Below are 18,154 nucleotides of genomic sequence, written 5' to 3'. Positions count from 1 at the left end.
TGCGCACACCGCCATGCGCACGCGCAGGGACGCTGGCTGCCTCACTCCCCGCCTTCCCGGCCTGCATGCGCGGCCCGCCGTCTCCCCGCTGGCTATACCGGGACTTTGTAATGGTCCCGGTATAGGCAGCCCGGGAGTCGGGAATTGGTGGCCAGAACCAGGAAAGTCCCGGGAGACCGGGACGGTCTGGCCACCCTATAGCACATTTGATCACGATAAATGCCAGATTTCCATTAAAAACAGAACTTCCAGATCTTTTATCAACACGTTTGTCTAGGAATTTGGGAAGCGTATTCAAAGCCCTCTGGCTTCTTCCAATTTTTCTTGCCATATCATTTCAGATAATAAAGGGCTAAAAACAGTGTTACTTCTAACCTGAGTTTTTTAGACTCTGACTCAAACATTTGTTTTTTAACTCAGGAATAATGGCCTCAGAGCAAACTAATTTATGCAGTAGCGCACAACTTTAATGCCAGTAGATCACAAAGCAGAATTTTTGCTCACAAGATTCAACAGCTTAGAGAGAGTATTAGCTAAAACACTGGATTTTAATGGTGTGACTTTGGTTTGCTTCCACTGTTTTTAAGTTTAATGCAAAATGCTGGTTCTGATCTTTTAAACCATTAATGGCTTCAGTCAAAATCACATGAAAGACTACTTCTTCCATTCATAAGCTGCTGAAGGTTGTGAAGGCTTGGGACACAGCCAGGCATGGTTAAATGAGTGGTTGCCTCCAGGTGCAGAAGAAAATTATTTAAATGAGGCTGCTTTCATGGAGCCTGAATGCTGGAGCAAGAGAGGAGAGCACTGCTGAAGTTCCACTGCCTAGATGTTCCAGAAGCGAAGGGACTAGTATTTGGGACTGCTGTCCTCTTACGGGGAGGGCTTTGCAGAGGACAGGTGAATGCACAGGGTCATGTCTGTACACTGGAGATGAATAAAACAAGGCAGGCAAGTCTCTGTTGAGTGCCATCCTTTCCCACAACAAAGGTGCTCTGAGATCAGGTATGTGAGCAGGAACCCACTTTGTGATAAGCCATGTGAAGTTCTTCTCAGTAACTGTTCCCATGATGTGACACTTCTTTCCCCAAGAACTCTGTCTTGATCACCACAGGTCCGTGAGTGCCATCTAAAGGTTTAGTTATTATAGAAGGCCTTCAAGTAGAATTGTTGATTTATCCCATTTTTATTGCTTGTTTTAAATAATGCAACTTTTATGACATAAATTTTATCATTTGTCCTATTGATTTTTATTTTAAAAATGCTACATTGCAATGTATTTTATCTGCAAACTTGCTGTTTGGGGTATGTTTATTACAGAAAGACAGGTTATACATTGCCTAAATAAAAATAGTCAGCTGGCCACATATATTTGCTTATTGTACTTCTCTAACTATCCAGGGCTTTGATCAGACTGGAAAGTTGGGGTGGTTTGGCCATGCCGCTAATTACACCATTGCATTTTGTGATGAAAATTTTCAGTTAAGACTCCCACCCTGATCCGACCTCACTGCATGCTTCCTCCATAGTTGATCATTTAGATTAGTGCTGCTTGTCAACCACAGAGTGTGCAGCCTGGTCTTTAAAAAAACCCCTCTGATTGTTTTAAAAAAAATATTTTTGGGGTGTGCATGTGCATCCATGCGCATATGCACTAACAGTTTAAAAAAAACAGAACAGCAAAGCCACAATTAAAGGTTCACACTTTGGGACTGATTTGACCATGCACCAGGGGAGTTCAGACATCCAGAAATGTGGGATGAATGCAAGGACATCCATAAGTGCTGGACTTTCTTCACAGGCTATTTACTCTGCATCGAACTCATCATATGATGGGGTGAGAATGACTGGGGAGCGGGCACCAGATGTTGCTGTGTGAATGAGTCCATTTAATCTATACAGGAACAGCAACTATATCAGGCTAAACTGCCCATCTGATCACAGCTTTGGTCTCTTTTTCATTTGTATCTGATAAAAGAAATGGGTGGCCACTAGCAATTAGTAACTGGATTTGCCTTTGTGAGTAAGATAATCCAGGAGGTGAATAATTGTAATAGCACAGCAGCAGCACAATACACAAGGAAGCTGGATGCAGTCATAACCAATTATCATTGCGGTTGTAATTAACGTTGTGTATCTGCAGCTGTCCATACAAACAAACTTCACATGTGTAAAGCAGAAGCTCCTATAAGCCATACACAGGTAAACCAACTAAACAGTTGTTCAATAACAGTTTGTACCTGTAAATACTGCAAAAAACACATAAACCAGGGGTGGCCAACAGTAGCTCTCCAGATGTTCTTTGCCTACAACTCCCATCAGCAACAGCCATTGGCCATGCTGGCTGGGGCTGATGGGAGTTGTGGGCAAAAAACATCTGGAGAGCTACCGTTGGCCACCCCTGACATAAACAATATGCTAAACAACAACAGTGTTTGCCAACTAAGAAGATTTCAAGTTGTACAAACTGATAGATAAATCTACAGGAAATACCCCCAAAATTCTACAATTTCAGATAACCAGAAAAAGTCTGGCACATAAATCAATATTCATAATAATAAATCTAACAGTTAAAGCATAGTCACACAGCTTCAAAGAACATATAGTTATATACCTCATGTTACATAAAATCAAGATAAATGAGTTTCCCCATCTAAGGATATGATGTGGCTGCACTTGTGGTTTAAACAGACTGATGAATGAGTTTGCATGTAATTAACAATAGTTTAGTTTTAGTTTTTTGCTAGTAGTTCTACAAATAGCTGTCATTTTCCTGAGATGCTTAGATGCACAGATGGTTCAAGTTCTCATTTCATAGGTAACATCCTTTATGCTTCTTTAGTCAAGGAAAAAAATAGGATAACTACTATTTCTCTTCTCAAACTAAGCACAAATTAGACAGAAACAGTAATCTTATTTCCCCTGAAATCGGTGTACTACCAATTCAGAAATATTTTACTGAAATGAACGTGGGAATAACCTACAGCTATTTATAAAAAAAAACAAAAACATGAGCATTAGGGTTTGTAGAATCTTTCGGGCTCAAGTGCCATGTTCTACTGGAGAAAGATTCTACAAACCCTAATGATGTTACCAGCCGTGAAAACCTGAAATCTTTAAAAACATGAGCATTCTCTGTAATGGATCTCATTATTTATTCCGAAACAAAGCAATATCATTTATGCGGTTCATCTGAAAGCACTGACTGCACATATCTAATTTAAAGAGTGTATTTCCAAGCCATTCTCAGCCCAAATCATCATTCCTGTTTCCAGAGCAGAAGTGAATTGCTAAGGTACCCTCTCATGTTTACTCAGTCTCTCTCATAAACACACACTTAAAAAGTAATGACTGTTAATATACATGTATATTTATCATTATTACTGGCAGATGTTGAAAGATAGTATGAAAAATATTTAGCACTGGTGAGAAGGTAGTTCAGCTGCAAAAGTCTTTATTCAGATCGAGGCAGCTCAGCGGTACTGATGTTGTTAGACCTATCGGCTGCGTTCAATACAGTTGACCATTGGTTGCTGACCCGCCGCCTCGCCGACACAGGGATTCAGGGGTTGGCCTTGCAATGGCTTTCCTCTTTCCTAGATGGTCCAGGGACAAAGGGTGGTGATTGAGGGAGAGTCATCCCGAAGGCACGCACTTAATTGTGGGTTACCTCAGGGGCGGTGCTCTCCCTGATGTTGTTCGACATCTACATGCGCCCCCTTGCTCAGATTGCCCAGAGGTACAGGCTGGGCTGCCATCAGTACGCTGATGACACCCAGCTCTATTTGCTGATAGATGGCCAGCCTGGCTCTGTCCCAGAAGATCTGGACCTGGTGCTGCAAGCTGTGGCAGGATGGCTTAGGTTGAGTCGATGGAAGCTGAATCCAATGAAGACAGAGGTTCTTTGCCTGAATTGCAGCGGTCTGGGCAGGGAAATCCCCTTACCAGCATGTGATGGTGTACCACTGACAATGGTGCACAAGGTCAGAAGCTTAGGGGTGCTGCTGGAGCCTTCCTTGACAATGGAGGCCCAGATAGCAGCCACTGCTAAATCCGCATTTTTCCATCTCATACCTTGTAAGTTTCATTAATCAGCTGACTAGAGCACGCAGCAACCCCGAGTCACTTCTACATTGGACCTCGGCATAGCACCCGAGATGAGAACCCCTCACCCTCCCCAAAGGCTACAACAGTCGTGTCTATGAGGAAAACAGGAGTGGAAGAGGCTCCTGCGAGACCCAAGGCAACTAAGCCAGTGGAATGCAAGCCGAGGCAACCAAACGAGTCACCAGAGGCCTTTTGTCCATATCACAAGAAGCCTCACCCCCTGAAAAGCTGCAGAGAGTTCAGAGCGAAGCCACTGGAAGAAAGAAAGACCCTGATTAAGGAATACAGGGTATGCTTCAAGTCATGCACATCTAGGGAACACTTGGCCAGAGACTGTGGAGCAGGTGTCAAGTGCCATGAGTGTGACAGCAGCAGACACCCCACAGCCTTACATCCAGACTCCAGCTCATCACAGTCACGCGCATCCAGTCCCCCTGCAACTGATAGCCAGGAGGAGACAATGGATCAGAATGAGACTGCTGCAGGTCGAAGTGAGGCCATCAGCGCTTGCTGCACCCAGGTGCACGAGCCTGAGAGCAGACCGATATGCCTGGTAAGGTTTTTCCTGCAGGCCGACCAGAAAGGGCCACAAAGATGTATGTTGTCTTGGATGGACAAAGCAAGAGATCCCTGGCCAGCCCAGGATTATTTGAACTCTTCAACCTACAAGAAGAAATACAATATAACTTCGAGACATGCACCAGGGCCCAGCGCATGGTGAGGAGGAGAGACACCGCGTTCCAGATCAAATTCCTTGACGGAGAAGTCCAGTGCTCTCTGCCACCATTGCTGGAGTGCAATGCCCTATCAAAGAACTGCAGACAAATTCCCACACCAGATGTAGTGCTACGGTACCCTCACCTAGCACTGGTAGCAAATCTAATCTCTCCACTGGATCCAGAAGCAGATATCATGCTTCTGTTGGGAGCAGACATTTTGACCTGATGATAGCCCACAAGGTGATAAGAAGACCTCCTGGAACACCACATGCCCAGAGACTAGACCTCGGATGGGTCATCATGGGAAAAGTGCAGAGCCCACCGCAGAGCGCCAACTTAGCATAAGTTCCATCCCGACCCAAGTTCAAGAACCTCACCAATGCCAGACCCCTGGCTCCAGAAAATCTTGATCTAGAGAACTCGGTCGTTCTGACACCGACAGCCTTGCCAAAGCGAGGGTCTGCAGACCAGGCAGCACCCCAGATGAACCTTGTTATCAAGAACCTGCACAAGAAGCAGCAGGGATGAGTGCAATTTCCTGCGATTGCCCTTCGGAAGCGACGGAAGTAAGTACCGTCCCCAACTTGCCAAAGCCAACACTGACAAGAAAAGGCCAAATGTATCCTGAAAAAGAACATGCCGACCAGCCAAAAACCAAAGAGACACTTAGAGACTCTTGGTCCAAGAGACTTGTGAACTCGATCCTGCCCAGCATTAATAGATCTGTTTGTAAGACTAAAGTCCATGACAACGCTCGCGAGAAGACCCAGAAGATCGACCCCGGCTGACAGAGACTTTTATCAAGCTGATTGCTGACATGGTACTCTTCTGTACCAAAGAAGAATGTGAAGAATGAAGCTAAGTTTTGCATGCCTTAAAAGTTTACCTAGATAATTAGTAGAGTAGCATGTTATGTATGCATGACCAAGTATAGAATTCTAGCTAGTATTGCATGTGGATAGTGGAATCCATAGTATTCCAGGCGGGGAGTGCTCTGCCTACGGCAAAGGGCAGAGAATTAATGCAGTAAGAAGAAAGAAATGCTGTACCTTTAAATGCTTGGAATCATGGGTTTTGTAGTTCTTTAGACGCTCCGGAAAAGTTTATTGTCCCTTTCCTGTCTGTTTTACAATCCTTTGTTAAACTATTTACTTAACATGGTCACCCAAGGGGATCTTTTCACCTCACATTCATAACTTGTAAGAAGCTATTTCAGCATGCATGTCCCACCTGAAGGCAAGGTGCAGTGAGTATTCTGAAAATGTCTTGGGATGTCAATAAAGTCTGTAAAGTTCTGCAAGTGTGGGTGCGTGAGTTGAACACATCTGGACGAAGGCTGCTAGAAAGCTATCCTAGTTGCTGGGCTCCAGAATAGAGGGCCTTGCAGGACCTCATCCAGTTCCGCAAGGCCTGTAAGATCACTTTCCTCCAGGTGGCCTTTAACTGACACTGAGCCTTGTACTATAGGGAAAATTTAAGAAATATTGTTGCCACTGAAATTATATAACATCAAGGATGCTTTGTTTTGATTGTTTTAATTATTGAATGTTAAATTTTATAACATTGTTGAGAATTTTAATTGTCTGTTGTGGTTTTATGTTGTGAGCTGCCTTGAGCCTGCTTCGGTGGGGAGGGTGGGATATAAACAAAATAAAATAAAGTATTCATCAAGAGCCAATCTCTTAAGAACTCATATTAATATTGGTGGGATTATTTTTAGATTTTGAGCATTGCTACAAGATTCCTGAGCACAGACAGAAGGTGAAGTTATATTAAATGAAATATGCATAATCAATCATGGGTTTTTAAGTCAAATACTAGGATTTCTGCAACAGTATGCTGGGTCCAGACCGGCACTTTAAGCCAACACAGAGACGGCTCCCAGATGGATAAAAAAATCAAGTCCAACCAAGTACATCTGCCTCCCATCCTGCTCCCATACTTACCCCATCCTTAGGTGTTTCTGAGACTACTTCCATCTGACCACCAGAGCACACAAGTGAGGTGGACTGGTGATGTGAACACACCAGGCCGCCCCAAACCACCCCTGGCTTTAAAAGAAAACATTCCTTCCAAGTGCATAGGTGCATAGATGCATGGGCACATATGCACACAACCATTGACGTGAATGGGGGGGTAAAGAAACCCAAACCAAGTGAGGGGATGGTGCGCTACAGCCCTCTGACCATGCCAAAGCACCTCCTGCACCAGATACAGGCACTTTGTGAGGGAGCATGTGGACAGGCTTCCACTGCTCCATTTTGAGCTGACCTGATTTGGGACACCTCCTGTGTGCCCCAAGCTTCTGGTCTGGACCCAGCCTATGTATGCCAATTAAATTGTAAGGGAAGTATGTATACACAAACATAAAAGGCTCTGAGGACTCCAACAAGTAGCTCACAAGATACTGATAGTTAGCCAGCTGTTGCAGAGTAGCTTGTGCAGCTCCTAAAAGGAAGAGATTGTAAAAAGAAAAGAGATCTGATTTATACCCTACCCTTCACTGGGAGTTTCAAAGCATTTTACAATCTCCTTTCCCTTCCTCTCCCCACAGCAGACATTCTGTGAGGTAGGTGAGGCTGAGAGAGCTCTTGAGAGAGCAGTTCTTTCAGGTCCTTGAGGTCACTCAGCAGGTGCATGTGGAGGAGTGGGGAATCAAACTCGGGTGTCCCAGATTAGATTCCACACTCCTAATCACTACACCAAAAGGTCTATTCTAGGTTTGGTTAAACAGAATTTATTTCATGGGTTTTTTTCTCTATGCTGCTTATCTGATAGCTTCATTTCTGGTACTCTTCCAAATTCATGTTCCTTTTCAAGGCCAGAACAAAAAATGCTGGGGAAAGGGGAGAACAGAGAAGTAGCTCTCATTGAAGTAAAAACTAGTGACCTCTGCTCTGGTATTACTTCCCTTAATACACTGTGGTCAATAAATTACTTAAAATAATAATCACCTTTATCATTTTTGTCTTAATAGTATATGGAGAAAAGGCATTTTCCTAATTTCCCGCTATCTACATGTGATCATCTAAATTTAACAATCCCGCTCCTTTCAGGTCAGGTAATAAAGAATAGAGACACTGGTTTTCTTTTAGCTTTTCAACATGATTGACTTTGTTTACAGATCCAGGTTTCCCACACACACGGTCTATGACTTACATCCTACTTTCATGATAAGCACTTATACAAGTCAAGCTGCAGATCTGCATTAAACTACAAAGCAATAAATTTGCAATTAGTGCGATCTCATGTTAACAAGCCTCTATGTGGCTATTTGACTTTAACACTATATTGCATGCAAAACGTCAGTTAAGAGAGGACAAAAAGAACTGGTGTTTCACACTTATTAAAATGCATAATACACCCACTTGTAACAGTGTCAATTAATGTACCATAAGATGCAAGGTTAAGAAGAATGCTACCCAGCAGGCTAGTACTTTAATGAAGTAGACCATGAATTCTAGGACGGAACACCTGGTGCTGAAAATCAGAACAAACATGGGATCAAAAAGAGCTGCTGAGTAATATATTTTATGGATCTTGGTCCTGCACATTTCTAAAGAGGATAAGTATAATAACACAGTGTGAAATATTCCAGCTTGTTGAAAAGATTGTTAACAAAAACTAAAGAGAGAAAGAAGGAGAACATATACTTTTAGGTTCAGGCTCAATGAATGCCAAAGGTTTCTTTAGAATGATTCACTCCAGTAAGGAGTATTATAATATATATCACTGTTTATAAAACAAATTAAGTGTTTTTAAATGCTTAAATGTTTTGCAGATAATCAAAAGATGAATGTAACCAAATAAACATGGCTTGAAGATACAAACTGAGCATGTTCTGTATGTATGTGTATACCTGAGCACACACACTCACACATACAGGCTCACTCACAGATCTAGCCTGTAAACAGCAGAATGTCTTGTCTCTATTGCACTATGTCCATACCAATTTGACCATTCCTTACCAGCTACCCCTAAGGGTAGATTAAGAGTAGAAAACTAGCCTCTTCTCTCAGTTGTAAAAAATGAACGCTTACTGCTATCATTTTGCCTAAAAGATTCCCTAAAAATAGCATACCCTATATGCATATGGACTTTGCTCTTCACAACTAGTATCAGAAAAAGCTTACCTAATTTTGGAAGGGAATATGGTACTTTGAAGTAGTCTTCATAAAACTCAATTAGTCTCCGAGTAATGTTTAGAGCATAGTCCCCAGATCCTCTTCTAATAGCATCAGATCTTGCATACAAACGTATCTGAGGAAAAAAATTAAAGTTATTCTATTTTCTGCAGATAGCTGCTGTTATCCATGATAACTGAAAGAATAAGGCTTTTAAATATTCACTCTGAGGTCCAATAATAGCAAATTAAATAAATTGGCTAAAAGAAATCACACAACTAAAGTAACAAAGTTGAAAGTCAACCATCCAGAACTGTAGCAATACATAGTGCCAAATAAAGACACTTTCAGTACAGCTTGCATGAGATAGTCAAATTGCTTATATTGGCACTGTGGATTGGTGTAATAGTGCTTTGTCTCCCTTTACATATAGAAATACAAAAGATAGCACACTATGGGAAGTCATGGTTGGTTAAGGGCACTTTATGTTAAGCCCTGAAAATTTAAGATGGGTAATACTGTAAATCATCCTCCCTCTATATCTTGTTTATGTTTATTTGATTTATATCCTGCACTCCCCACTGAAGCAGACTCAGAGCAGCTCACAATTTATAATAGAAAATAATAAAAATATTTGAATTAAAACAATTTGGTAAATGGCATTTCAGTATTCTTAAACAGCCATTAAGATCAAATACCTCGATGATAGTTGTCATTTAGTTAAATGCAAGCTGAAACAGCATCGTCGTGCAGGTCTTGTGGAACTAGGCAAGGTTCTCACCTCCTTAGGCAGTTGGTTCCACCAATGAGGGGTGGCGACTGAGAAGACTCTTTCTTGAGTTGTTTTCAATCTTGCCTCCCTCAGTCTGGGGATCAATAGTGAGTTTTGTGTTCCTGGCCTAAGTATGGAACATGCAGGGAGAGACGGTCCCTAAGGTAGGCAGGTCCTCAGCCATATAGGGCTTTAAAGGTAATAAGTGGGCAAGGAGCTGTTCCACTTGGCAACTGAGGATAGGACCCAAAGCAAGGGGCTCAAATTACAAGCTGAAAGGTAATGGCTGGATATCGGGGGGGGGGGGGCGGATTTACAGTCAGAGTAATTCAGAGGTGGAACCAGCTGCCTAGGAAGGCTGTGAGTTCCCCTTCATTGGCAGTCCAAAATGCAGCTGGATGATTATTTGTCGGAGATGCTTTAGGCTGATCCTGCATGGAGCAGGAGGTTGGACTAGATCAGGGATGTCTTAATCATTTGTTATGAGGGCCGGATCTGACATAAATGAGACCTTGTCAGGCTGGACTGGGCCGTGTCAGGCTGGGTCATATGTGTACCTATTTAAGATTAGGTAGCAGAGATATAAACTTTTTAAAGGACACAGATGGACACAACTAAAGATTTAAAAAAAAAAAAAAACCTTAAAACATTAGCCCTTGGGTCTTAAAATTGCTTTCTTTGTATTTCTCCCATGAGATCCAGGGAACTGGGCAAAGGAAGTTCTGGCTCTTTCCCTCTGGTTTTGCTCTGTAGCTCTTGTGCAATTGGGCAAGCTTTGCAAAGCAAGCTGTTATGCAGAAGGAAGTAAGAGAGAGGGAGAAGGAAGCAGAGCCAGTTGCTGGGGGGCCTGATAGGAGCCCTCTGGGAGGGGGCCTGACTTGACCCCGGGCCGCATGTTTGCACCATGAGCAGCACCATGAAATGTATTTTAATGGTTGTTTTATGGTTTTTAAGTTGTATTCTTGAATTGTTTTGAACTGACTGTTAGCCGCCCTGAGTCTGCTTGTGGAGAGAGCAGAGTAGAAAATTAAAGTAATAAATAAATAAATAAATGTTTGACAGCCCTGGACTAGATGGTCTGTATGTCCCCTTCCAACTCTATGATTCTATTATTCTAACCAGCAGCTTGTAGCGAATCCGGTATACCACCGGCAGCCAGTGCAGCATCCACAGCCCAGGCTGTATGTGCTCCTACTTGGAGAGGCCCAATAGCAGCCTGGCTGCTGCATTTTGCACCAGCTGCAGTTTCCTGATTCAGGACAAGGGCAGCCCCATGTAGAGGACATTATAGTAGTCCGATCTTGAGGTGACCATAGCATGGGTAACACTTACCAAGTCGCCGCACTCGAGGAAGGGAACCAACTGCCTTATCCGCCTAAGATGGTAAAATGCAGATTTAGCAGTGGCTGCTATCGTGGAGGAAAGAGGAAAGCCGTTGTAAGGCCAACCCCTGAATCCCTGCATCAGCAAGGTGGCCACTATCTGATTGTCAACCATGTTGAACGTAGCTGACAGGTCTAACAACATCAGCACTGCCGAACCGCCCTGATCTTGGTACTGGCAGAGAAAAAGAAAACCTCAAATCCAACCATTTATAACCTTGCTCATAAACATAAGTAATTAAGATCCCTGAAGTCCACCCACAAATGCTTGCAGCCCCCTTCCCTTCCTCCCTTCCGTAAGCTAGACCAGTCACTTGTAATGGTTACAATCACAACCAAAGTAAAGAAAGCACCTGATATAGCAAATTGCATTTATAGACTATTACAGGGCTGCAGCCTACCCACTGCTGTTGTTCTCAAAAGCAGAACTTCCAGACCACATTGTTAGATAATCAACAGGTATATAGACATCCTGGATTCATTTTCTATTCCCTAAAAAAAGCCTACATCAGTAATAGCAAACCTTTTGGGTGTGGTTTACAAGTTAAGCTCAAAGTATCAGGTTTTGCCATACACTCCGGTATAATATGTAGCCTCTCTGCCTCAGTGTTCTTTTACTTCTAGTCTTCTGATCTAGGAAGCAGGTAGAATTGCAAGAAAAACAATTTATTAAAACCAGGTCCATGGGACCTCATGCCCTTGTCTAGGCATGTAACTGCTGCCATGTGATTGTGGCACAGCCAGCACATAAACTCTTGTAATGTTCTATAAAATACAGCACTATGGATAGTTGAGCTACAGCAGTAAACTTTCTAGAAATTTCGAAGGGTTTTTTTCCCCCTCTCTGACTTTTTGCAGTCTGTTTTTCCATGGCCCTCACATCTCCATGGAAGCTTAATGGGAGATCTAGGTCATTCATACACAAACAACCTAACCTACCTCATAAGGTTGCTGAGAGAATAAAATGGAGATAAGGTGAAGGAGAGAATGCTTGAAACCACTGTGAGTTCCCACTGAGGAGGAAAGTGATGACTTACTGGTGATGACTTACTCTGAATCAGTTTGCTTAGCTACCTTTTCTTATTCTCGCATTCCAATACAGAAGAACCACCAAGATATCATGAAACAGAAAAAAATGCAACCATTCCTTAAAAGATAATGAAATCAGTAAGAAGGATAGCCATACAAGTAGCAGGGGTGGGGGGAGACAGGAAAGAAAGGAAGTTTGTTTGATGGCAATAAAGTTTGGCAATTTAAGAGAGGAAGTCTTCATAAAGTATGTTCTGCTCTGATCTTCTGTAGATTTTTATTTACTGGTCAGAGCCCTCCCTGCTTACAAAAAGTGACAAATTTTTCTTGTTTATCCAATCATTCAAAAATTAACAAGACCAGTATCCTCAAAATCTTCATACATTATCATGACCACTAACATGATCAGTACCTTGCTTGCCCATCACATTCTAATCAAAGGACTCAATTAATTGCTCATCCCATCTTCACCACCATGCACATAAGGCTGTGTGATGCATCATACAACTTTGAAACTCTTCATTTGATGACACTAATGCCATAAATTCTGCCTCCTCACTATACAAATCATTGAATTATACTCTTCATAACCTTTACTGCATCGAGCGCCTAAGATCACATGATTAGGATGTTCTTTTGTCCATCATAGCTGGATATAATACACCAAAGTGCAGGATCTTTGACATTAGCAGGCTGGACTTGCTCATGGTATGAAGATCAGGTTGGGAGACCAGACTTGCAAGATAAAAGACAGGTATAATTGTTATGTCACAATCAGGATGGTTTATGATAGGGTTCCCCAATGTGGTACCTGCAGGAACTTATCTCAGGAGCTTGCCACAGGCTTCAAGAAAATAAACAGGACCATTGTGAACGCAGAACAAGCCACTTGATGGCTTCATGCAAATAAAGGGGCTTTTCACTTTGATCCTACCCACCTTTATTAGAGAAGGACCCAGGCTCCTGTAAACATGACCCATAGGTAGGTTTGGGGGATAGGGAGCACCAGAGCAGTGGAACACCCTCCTTCCCCACCCCTGCTGTCATCTTCTGTGTGCATGTATGTGTTTATACTCCTTATCCTCCCTTCTCATATGTGTATATGAGCTCCTTGCTCTGCCTCCTGTGGCAGCCACTCTGTGTTAAGCTCCTCCTCCTGTGCTATCATTAATGATGCCCATTTCCCTGCCTCAAAATTCCAAAAGTGTCCAGAGGCCCAAAATGGTTGAGGACTCTTGGTTTATGATGCCATATCTTGCTTACTAAATATGAGTAAATATGGCACAGCGGGAAGCTTAATTTATCCAAAGGTTTTGCGTGTGTGAGTTTGTTGTGAAAGTTTCGGAGAAATTAAGATTACTACTTAAAAAATCAAGTTAAACAAAAGAAAAACAGCATGTTTCATCTTCATCTTCGAATTGTAGCATCTTAATAGAATATTTGATGACTGTCTGTTTTCTATAGTAATATGAAATGGAAAACAATCTAATTAACCTAATGATTCATGTAACGAAAATTTTATTTTATCTCTCAAGATCTTTTTCCAGTTTCAAATATTGCAGTGATAAACAGTGCAAGGATATCCTCAATGACTTATCCACCATTTCGAAAAATCTTAAGTTAGGGGACTGAGAAAATATTAACCACAAAGACTCACAATTCAAGTTTTGCTATATGCCACGTATTCCATGTAATGGCTGTGAAACCACACAACTGGCTTTCCAGTTAATGGCACTTTATGTCATGAATTCTGTATAACAACTATAGTGACACGGTTCATTGTACCGGCAATAAAAAAAATTCTATTACATTAATTAAGGAAGACACTAACAAGAATTTACCATAGATGCCAAAAGGCTTAAGAATGAACAAGCTCCTCAATATAAGAAGTATCATGCATTGCTATTGAGAGTACACTGACAAGATACATTGAACACATTAAATAGACAGGTAAACTTCATTTTGAGAAGACTGAATCATATCAAAACATAAAATTTGAATAGGATGAAAACCAGAATCAGAAGGAACAGTCCAGTAACTCTGGAACAACATTACTTGATAACAGAAATGTAGTAGCTATAGGTAAAAGTATCTGCATTAAAGATGAAGCATGGGAGAGACAAAAGTTAAATGCCATGTAGGGTTGCCAAGTCCAATTCAAGAAATATCTGTGGACTTTGGGGGCGGAGCCAGGAGACATTGGGGTGGAGCTAGGAACAAGGGTGTTACAAGCATAACTGAACTCCAAGGGAGTTCTGGCCATCACATTTAAAGCGACAGCACACCTTTTTAAATGCCTTTCTTCCATAGGAAATAATGAAGGATAGGGGCACCATCTTTTGGGGCTCATAGAATTGGACCCCCTGGTCCAATCGTTTTGAAATTTGGGGGGTATTTTGGGGAGAGGCACTAGATGCTATACTTAAAATTTGGTGCCTCTACCTCACAATATAGCACCCCCCCAGAGCCCCCAATACCTGGAGATCAATTCCCCATTATTCCCTATGGGAATTGTTCTCCATAGGGAATAACAGAGTGCCCAGTAGATATTTCCCTCCCCCCCCACACTTTCTAAAGCAGGGGGAGGGCCTCGAAACCAGGGAATCCCCTGCCCCTCCCTCTCTCACACACACAAATATTTACTGGGTCTTGTTCTTGCAGAACTTTACTTGATCTGAAAACAAAAGCAAAACAAAGGGAGGGGCCGTTCTCTGAAGCCCTTCCTGTTTCCTGCTCAGCCTTAAAGGCACATATTTTAAAAATGGACCTGCAGGAGCTCTAAAACTACATGGTGACTGTGGGGGGGGGCTTCCCCCGCCGGCCAGCTGGCTAGGGGTGGGGAGAAGCCTGTAAAAACGGGGGATCCCCCACTGGGACCTGGGGATTGGGAAGCCTAATGCCATGCAATGTGTTTGAATTAAAAATTGGGAGGAAATGCTACTAATTAACCTTGCCATCCAAACACAACAAAAGTAAATAATTAAGAACCGGCTAATCCCACAAAAATAGAGATTATTAATACCAATTAAGTAAATGAAGTTGTTGCCACACCTTTCTGAATTTTAAAAAAATACATGTTTACTCTATTTCAACAAATAAGTAAGTTAGACTAACAATAATATCTAATTATTTCTCAGGCTTCTGCAGGCTGTTTTGATATTTAAACTAAGGGCTTAATTCGATATTAGTTTCATTTCTGTAACATTAAGCCCAAAATGATTTAGAAATGTTTTGCACGGTTGGCTCTAAGTCAAGGAAAACATCATTTCCATAGTGTCTGTTTTCAGTATAAACGACCTGGCTACAATACAGAATAATTCATGCAAGCTGACATTGAAGCAAGCAGACATCAGAAGGAGATATGCATCAGTTAAATTGCTGGAGCTTGGATGAGCCAGACAGCCCCACTAACAAAGGTGGTTGTTCATATATATTAACAAAAAATAACTCACACCAAGCACAATCTAATCAACCTTCTCCTGTGTAAAGCAAACTTGAGTTAGGAAGATAGGAAGATCTGTGACATTAACTTCAGGGGAATTAGATGGGTTACCTCTTCTCTCACCTGAAACTTGATTTTTCATTATCAATAGAAGGAAATGTATACCAAAGCTTTGCCATTGTGAAGTATGTGAAAGGGAGTACCAAAAATGTAGCAATTAAAGTATTTCGCTCTTTGAGGGGTTTTTTTTGGGGGGGGGGGGGAGGTCTTTTCCTTTTTTTTAATGACTCCTTTTTTTCCCTTTCCTAGAAAAACTGGAAATTTGGGGAAGTACTGAAAAAAATTCCTATCAAATACTTTCTCTTTAAAACAAGTTAAATGTTTTTAAGGCATTCTGTAGACATAGGCAGTTCTTAAATCCCAGGTGCATTTCCACACCTAGTAGAATATCTGATCTTCATGAGGGCAACATGCAGAGCTTTCATTGCTTCTCAGCAGTCATATGCCTTCTGTTGCCCTCCTAATCTGACTTCCCTTGTGGTTGACCTTTTCACCTCTCTCTTAAACCTGTTGTACTATACCCACAGATTTGGTATGTATACTCACAGATTTGGTACCAAGTAGTTAACTTCCATGCCTTGCTGGAGAAAAGATCAGGAGGAGGTGGAGCAGAAACTGATCCAAAGCCTCAGAAGAAAAACTATGAGGCTGGATACAGGTGGGCAGCTCCATGTGTGTGCAAGGCATTGCAAATCATTCTGCCCCAAAATGGAGCAGATGAATCCCAATCAATCCCACAAGAGCCACCCATATATTATGTCGGAGGTGCACTGGAGCATTCACACAGGTGTTGTGCACCATCCCCTTTTGGGGTTTTGTTCCCTTACATTTTCAGTGGCCATGCACATATGCACTCAAGCGCTTATGCACCCATCCATTCTTTGGCAGTGATTTTTTTAAAAAAGAATACCAGTTAGTGCCTAGAACAGATTGGTGGATTTACACCAACAATTGGCCTTGCTTGCGTGCTCCCACAGTCAGATGCCAGGAAATGCAGGAGGAGTGGGGCAGAAGAGTTTGCTACCACTTCTCAACTGGTAGCTATTTGATGCATCTCAGAGATGTCAGAGAATGGGGTGAGTGCGAGGGTGGAATAGGTGGCAGCTGTGCATGTCTGACCTTGACTTTTTGATCTGCCTGGGGGAAATGCCTATGTTGGCCCAAATTGCCTGTCTGAATCCAGCCTGAAAGGTTCATTAAGAACTGAGATCTCTCTATCCAGTAGCCACAAAAGAAAGAAGACAACGTCTAACTGGAACTACTTTTGGCTGTGCATGTATTCTTACTGACTTTTGTGTGACCTTTTTCTGGTTAAATAATATGCTTTATAGTATTTGCCACTATTTGTGTCTTCTGTAAAGTTCCTTCCTCCTACACAGTTTTCAGATAGCAGAATTTAAGTTACATGTGCTTAGGGAGCACCACAGATTAGGTATATTTCCAACTTTGCTTGTAAAAACTAACACCACAATCGGGGGGGGGGGGGCATAGTTGGCATGGAGAGCCAACTTAAATGGATAATAATAATAATAATAAACTTTTATTTATATCCCGCCCTTCCCGCCGGAGCAGGCTCAGGGCGGCTAACACGACATGGTATACCATGATTTATAAAACAATTTTAAAATACAATTAATACATACAGTTAAAACGGTTACATTAAATTACAGCTAAAATTAAGTTAAGGTGCTATTCAGTTGACGTATTTCGATGGCGAGATATCGCTTTCAGGGTTCCTCATATGCTTGCAGAAAGAGAGTGGTTTTGCAAGCCCTGCGGAATTGATTAAAGTCCCGCAGGGCTCGCACTTCCTCCGGCAATTGGTTCCACCAGTGGGGGGCCATTACAGAAAAGGCCTGCTCTCTTGTTACTCTTAGTTTGGCCTCTTTTGGTCCAGGGATCCTTAGAAGGCTTTGAGAACTAGATCTTAGTGCTCTCTGGGGAACGTGTGGGGAGAGGCGGTCCCTAAGGTAGGCAGGGCCTCGGCCATATAGGGCTTTAAAGGTGATAACCAGCACCTTATAGCGAACTCGGAATATAATTGGAAGCCAGTGCAGTTCCTTCAGCCCAGGCCGCACATGTTCCCACCGAGGTAGTCCCAGTAGCAGCCTGGCCGCAGCATTCTGCACTAGCTGCAACTTCCAAGTTCGGCACAAGGACAGCCCCATGTAGAGGGCATTACAGTAGTCTAGTCTCGAGGTGACCATTGCATGGATCACTGTTGCTAGGTCGCTACGTTCCAGGAAGGGGGCCAACTGTCTCGCCCTTCTAAGATGGAAGAAGGCGGATTTTGCAGTGGCAGCTATCTGTGCCTCCATTGTCAGGGAGGGCCCCAGTAGCACTCCCAGGCTTTTGACCTTGCGCACTGGTATTAGTGAGACACCGTCAAAAGTCGGTAGGGAGATCTCCCCTCCCAGTCCGCAGCGATCCACGCAAAGGACCTCTGTCTTCGCTGGATTCAGCTTCAGCCCACTCAGCCTGATCCAGTCTGCCATGGCTTGCAACGCCCGATCCAGATT

General features: G+C 42.6%; 1 protein-coding gene across 3 annotated transcripts in view; it reads right to left on the bottom strand.

The window, feature by feature from the left end:
* TRHDE (thyrotropin releasing hormone degrading enzyme) overlaps positions 1-18,154 on the bottom strand; it is a 450,694-nt gene that overhangs the window by 327,501 nt on the left and 105,039 nt on the right. For all 3 annotated transcript variants that reach the window (XM_060245085.1, XM_060245086.1, XM_060245084.1), the window contains exon 3: positions 8,960-9,086. In XM_060245085.1, the coding sequence (XP_060101068.1) occupies positions 8,960-9,086 (127 nt within the window). The remainder of the gene's footprint in view (positions 1-8,959; positions 9,087-18,154) is intronic.

The sequence above is a fragment of the Heteronotia binoei genome, chromosome 8, assembly GCF_032191835.1.
Source record: "Heteronotia binoei isolate CCM8104 ecotype False Entrance Well chromosome 8, APGP_CSIRO_Hbin_v1, whole genome shotgun sequence".
In the NCBI taxonomy this organism is placed as follows: domain Eukaryota; kingdom Metazoa; phylum Chordata; class Lepidosauria; order Squamata; family Gekkonidae; genus Heteronotia; species Heteronotia binoei.
This window is presented reverse-complemented; position numbering and strand designations above follow the sequence as displayed.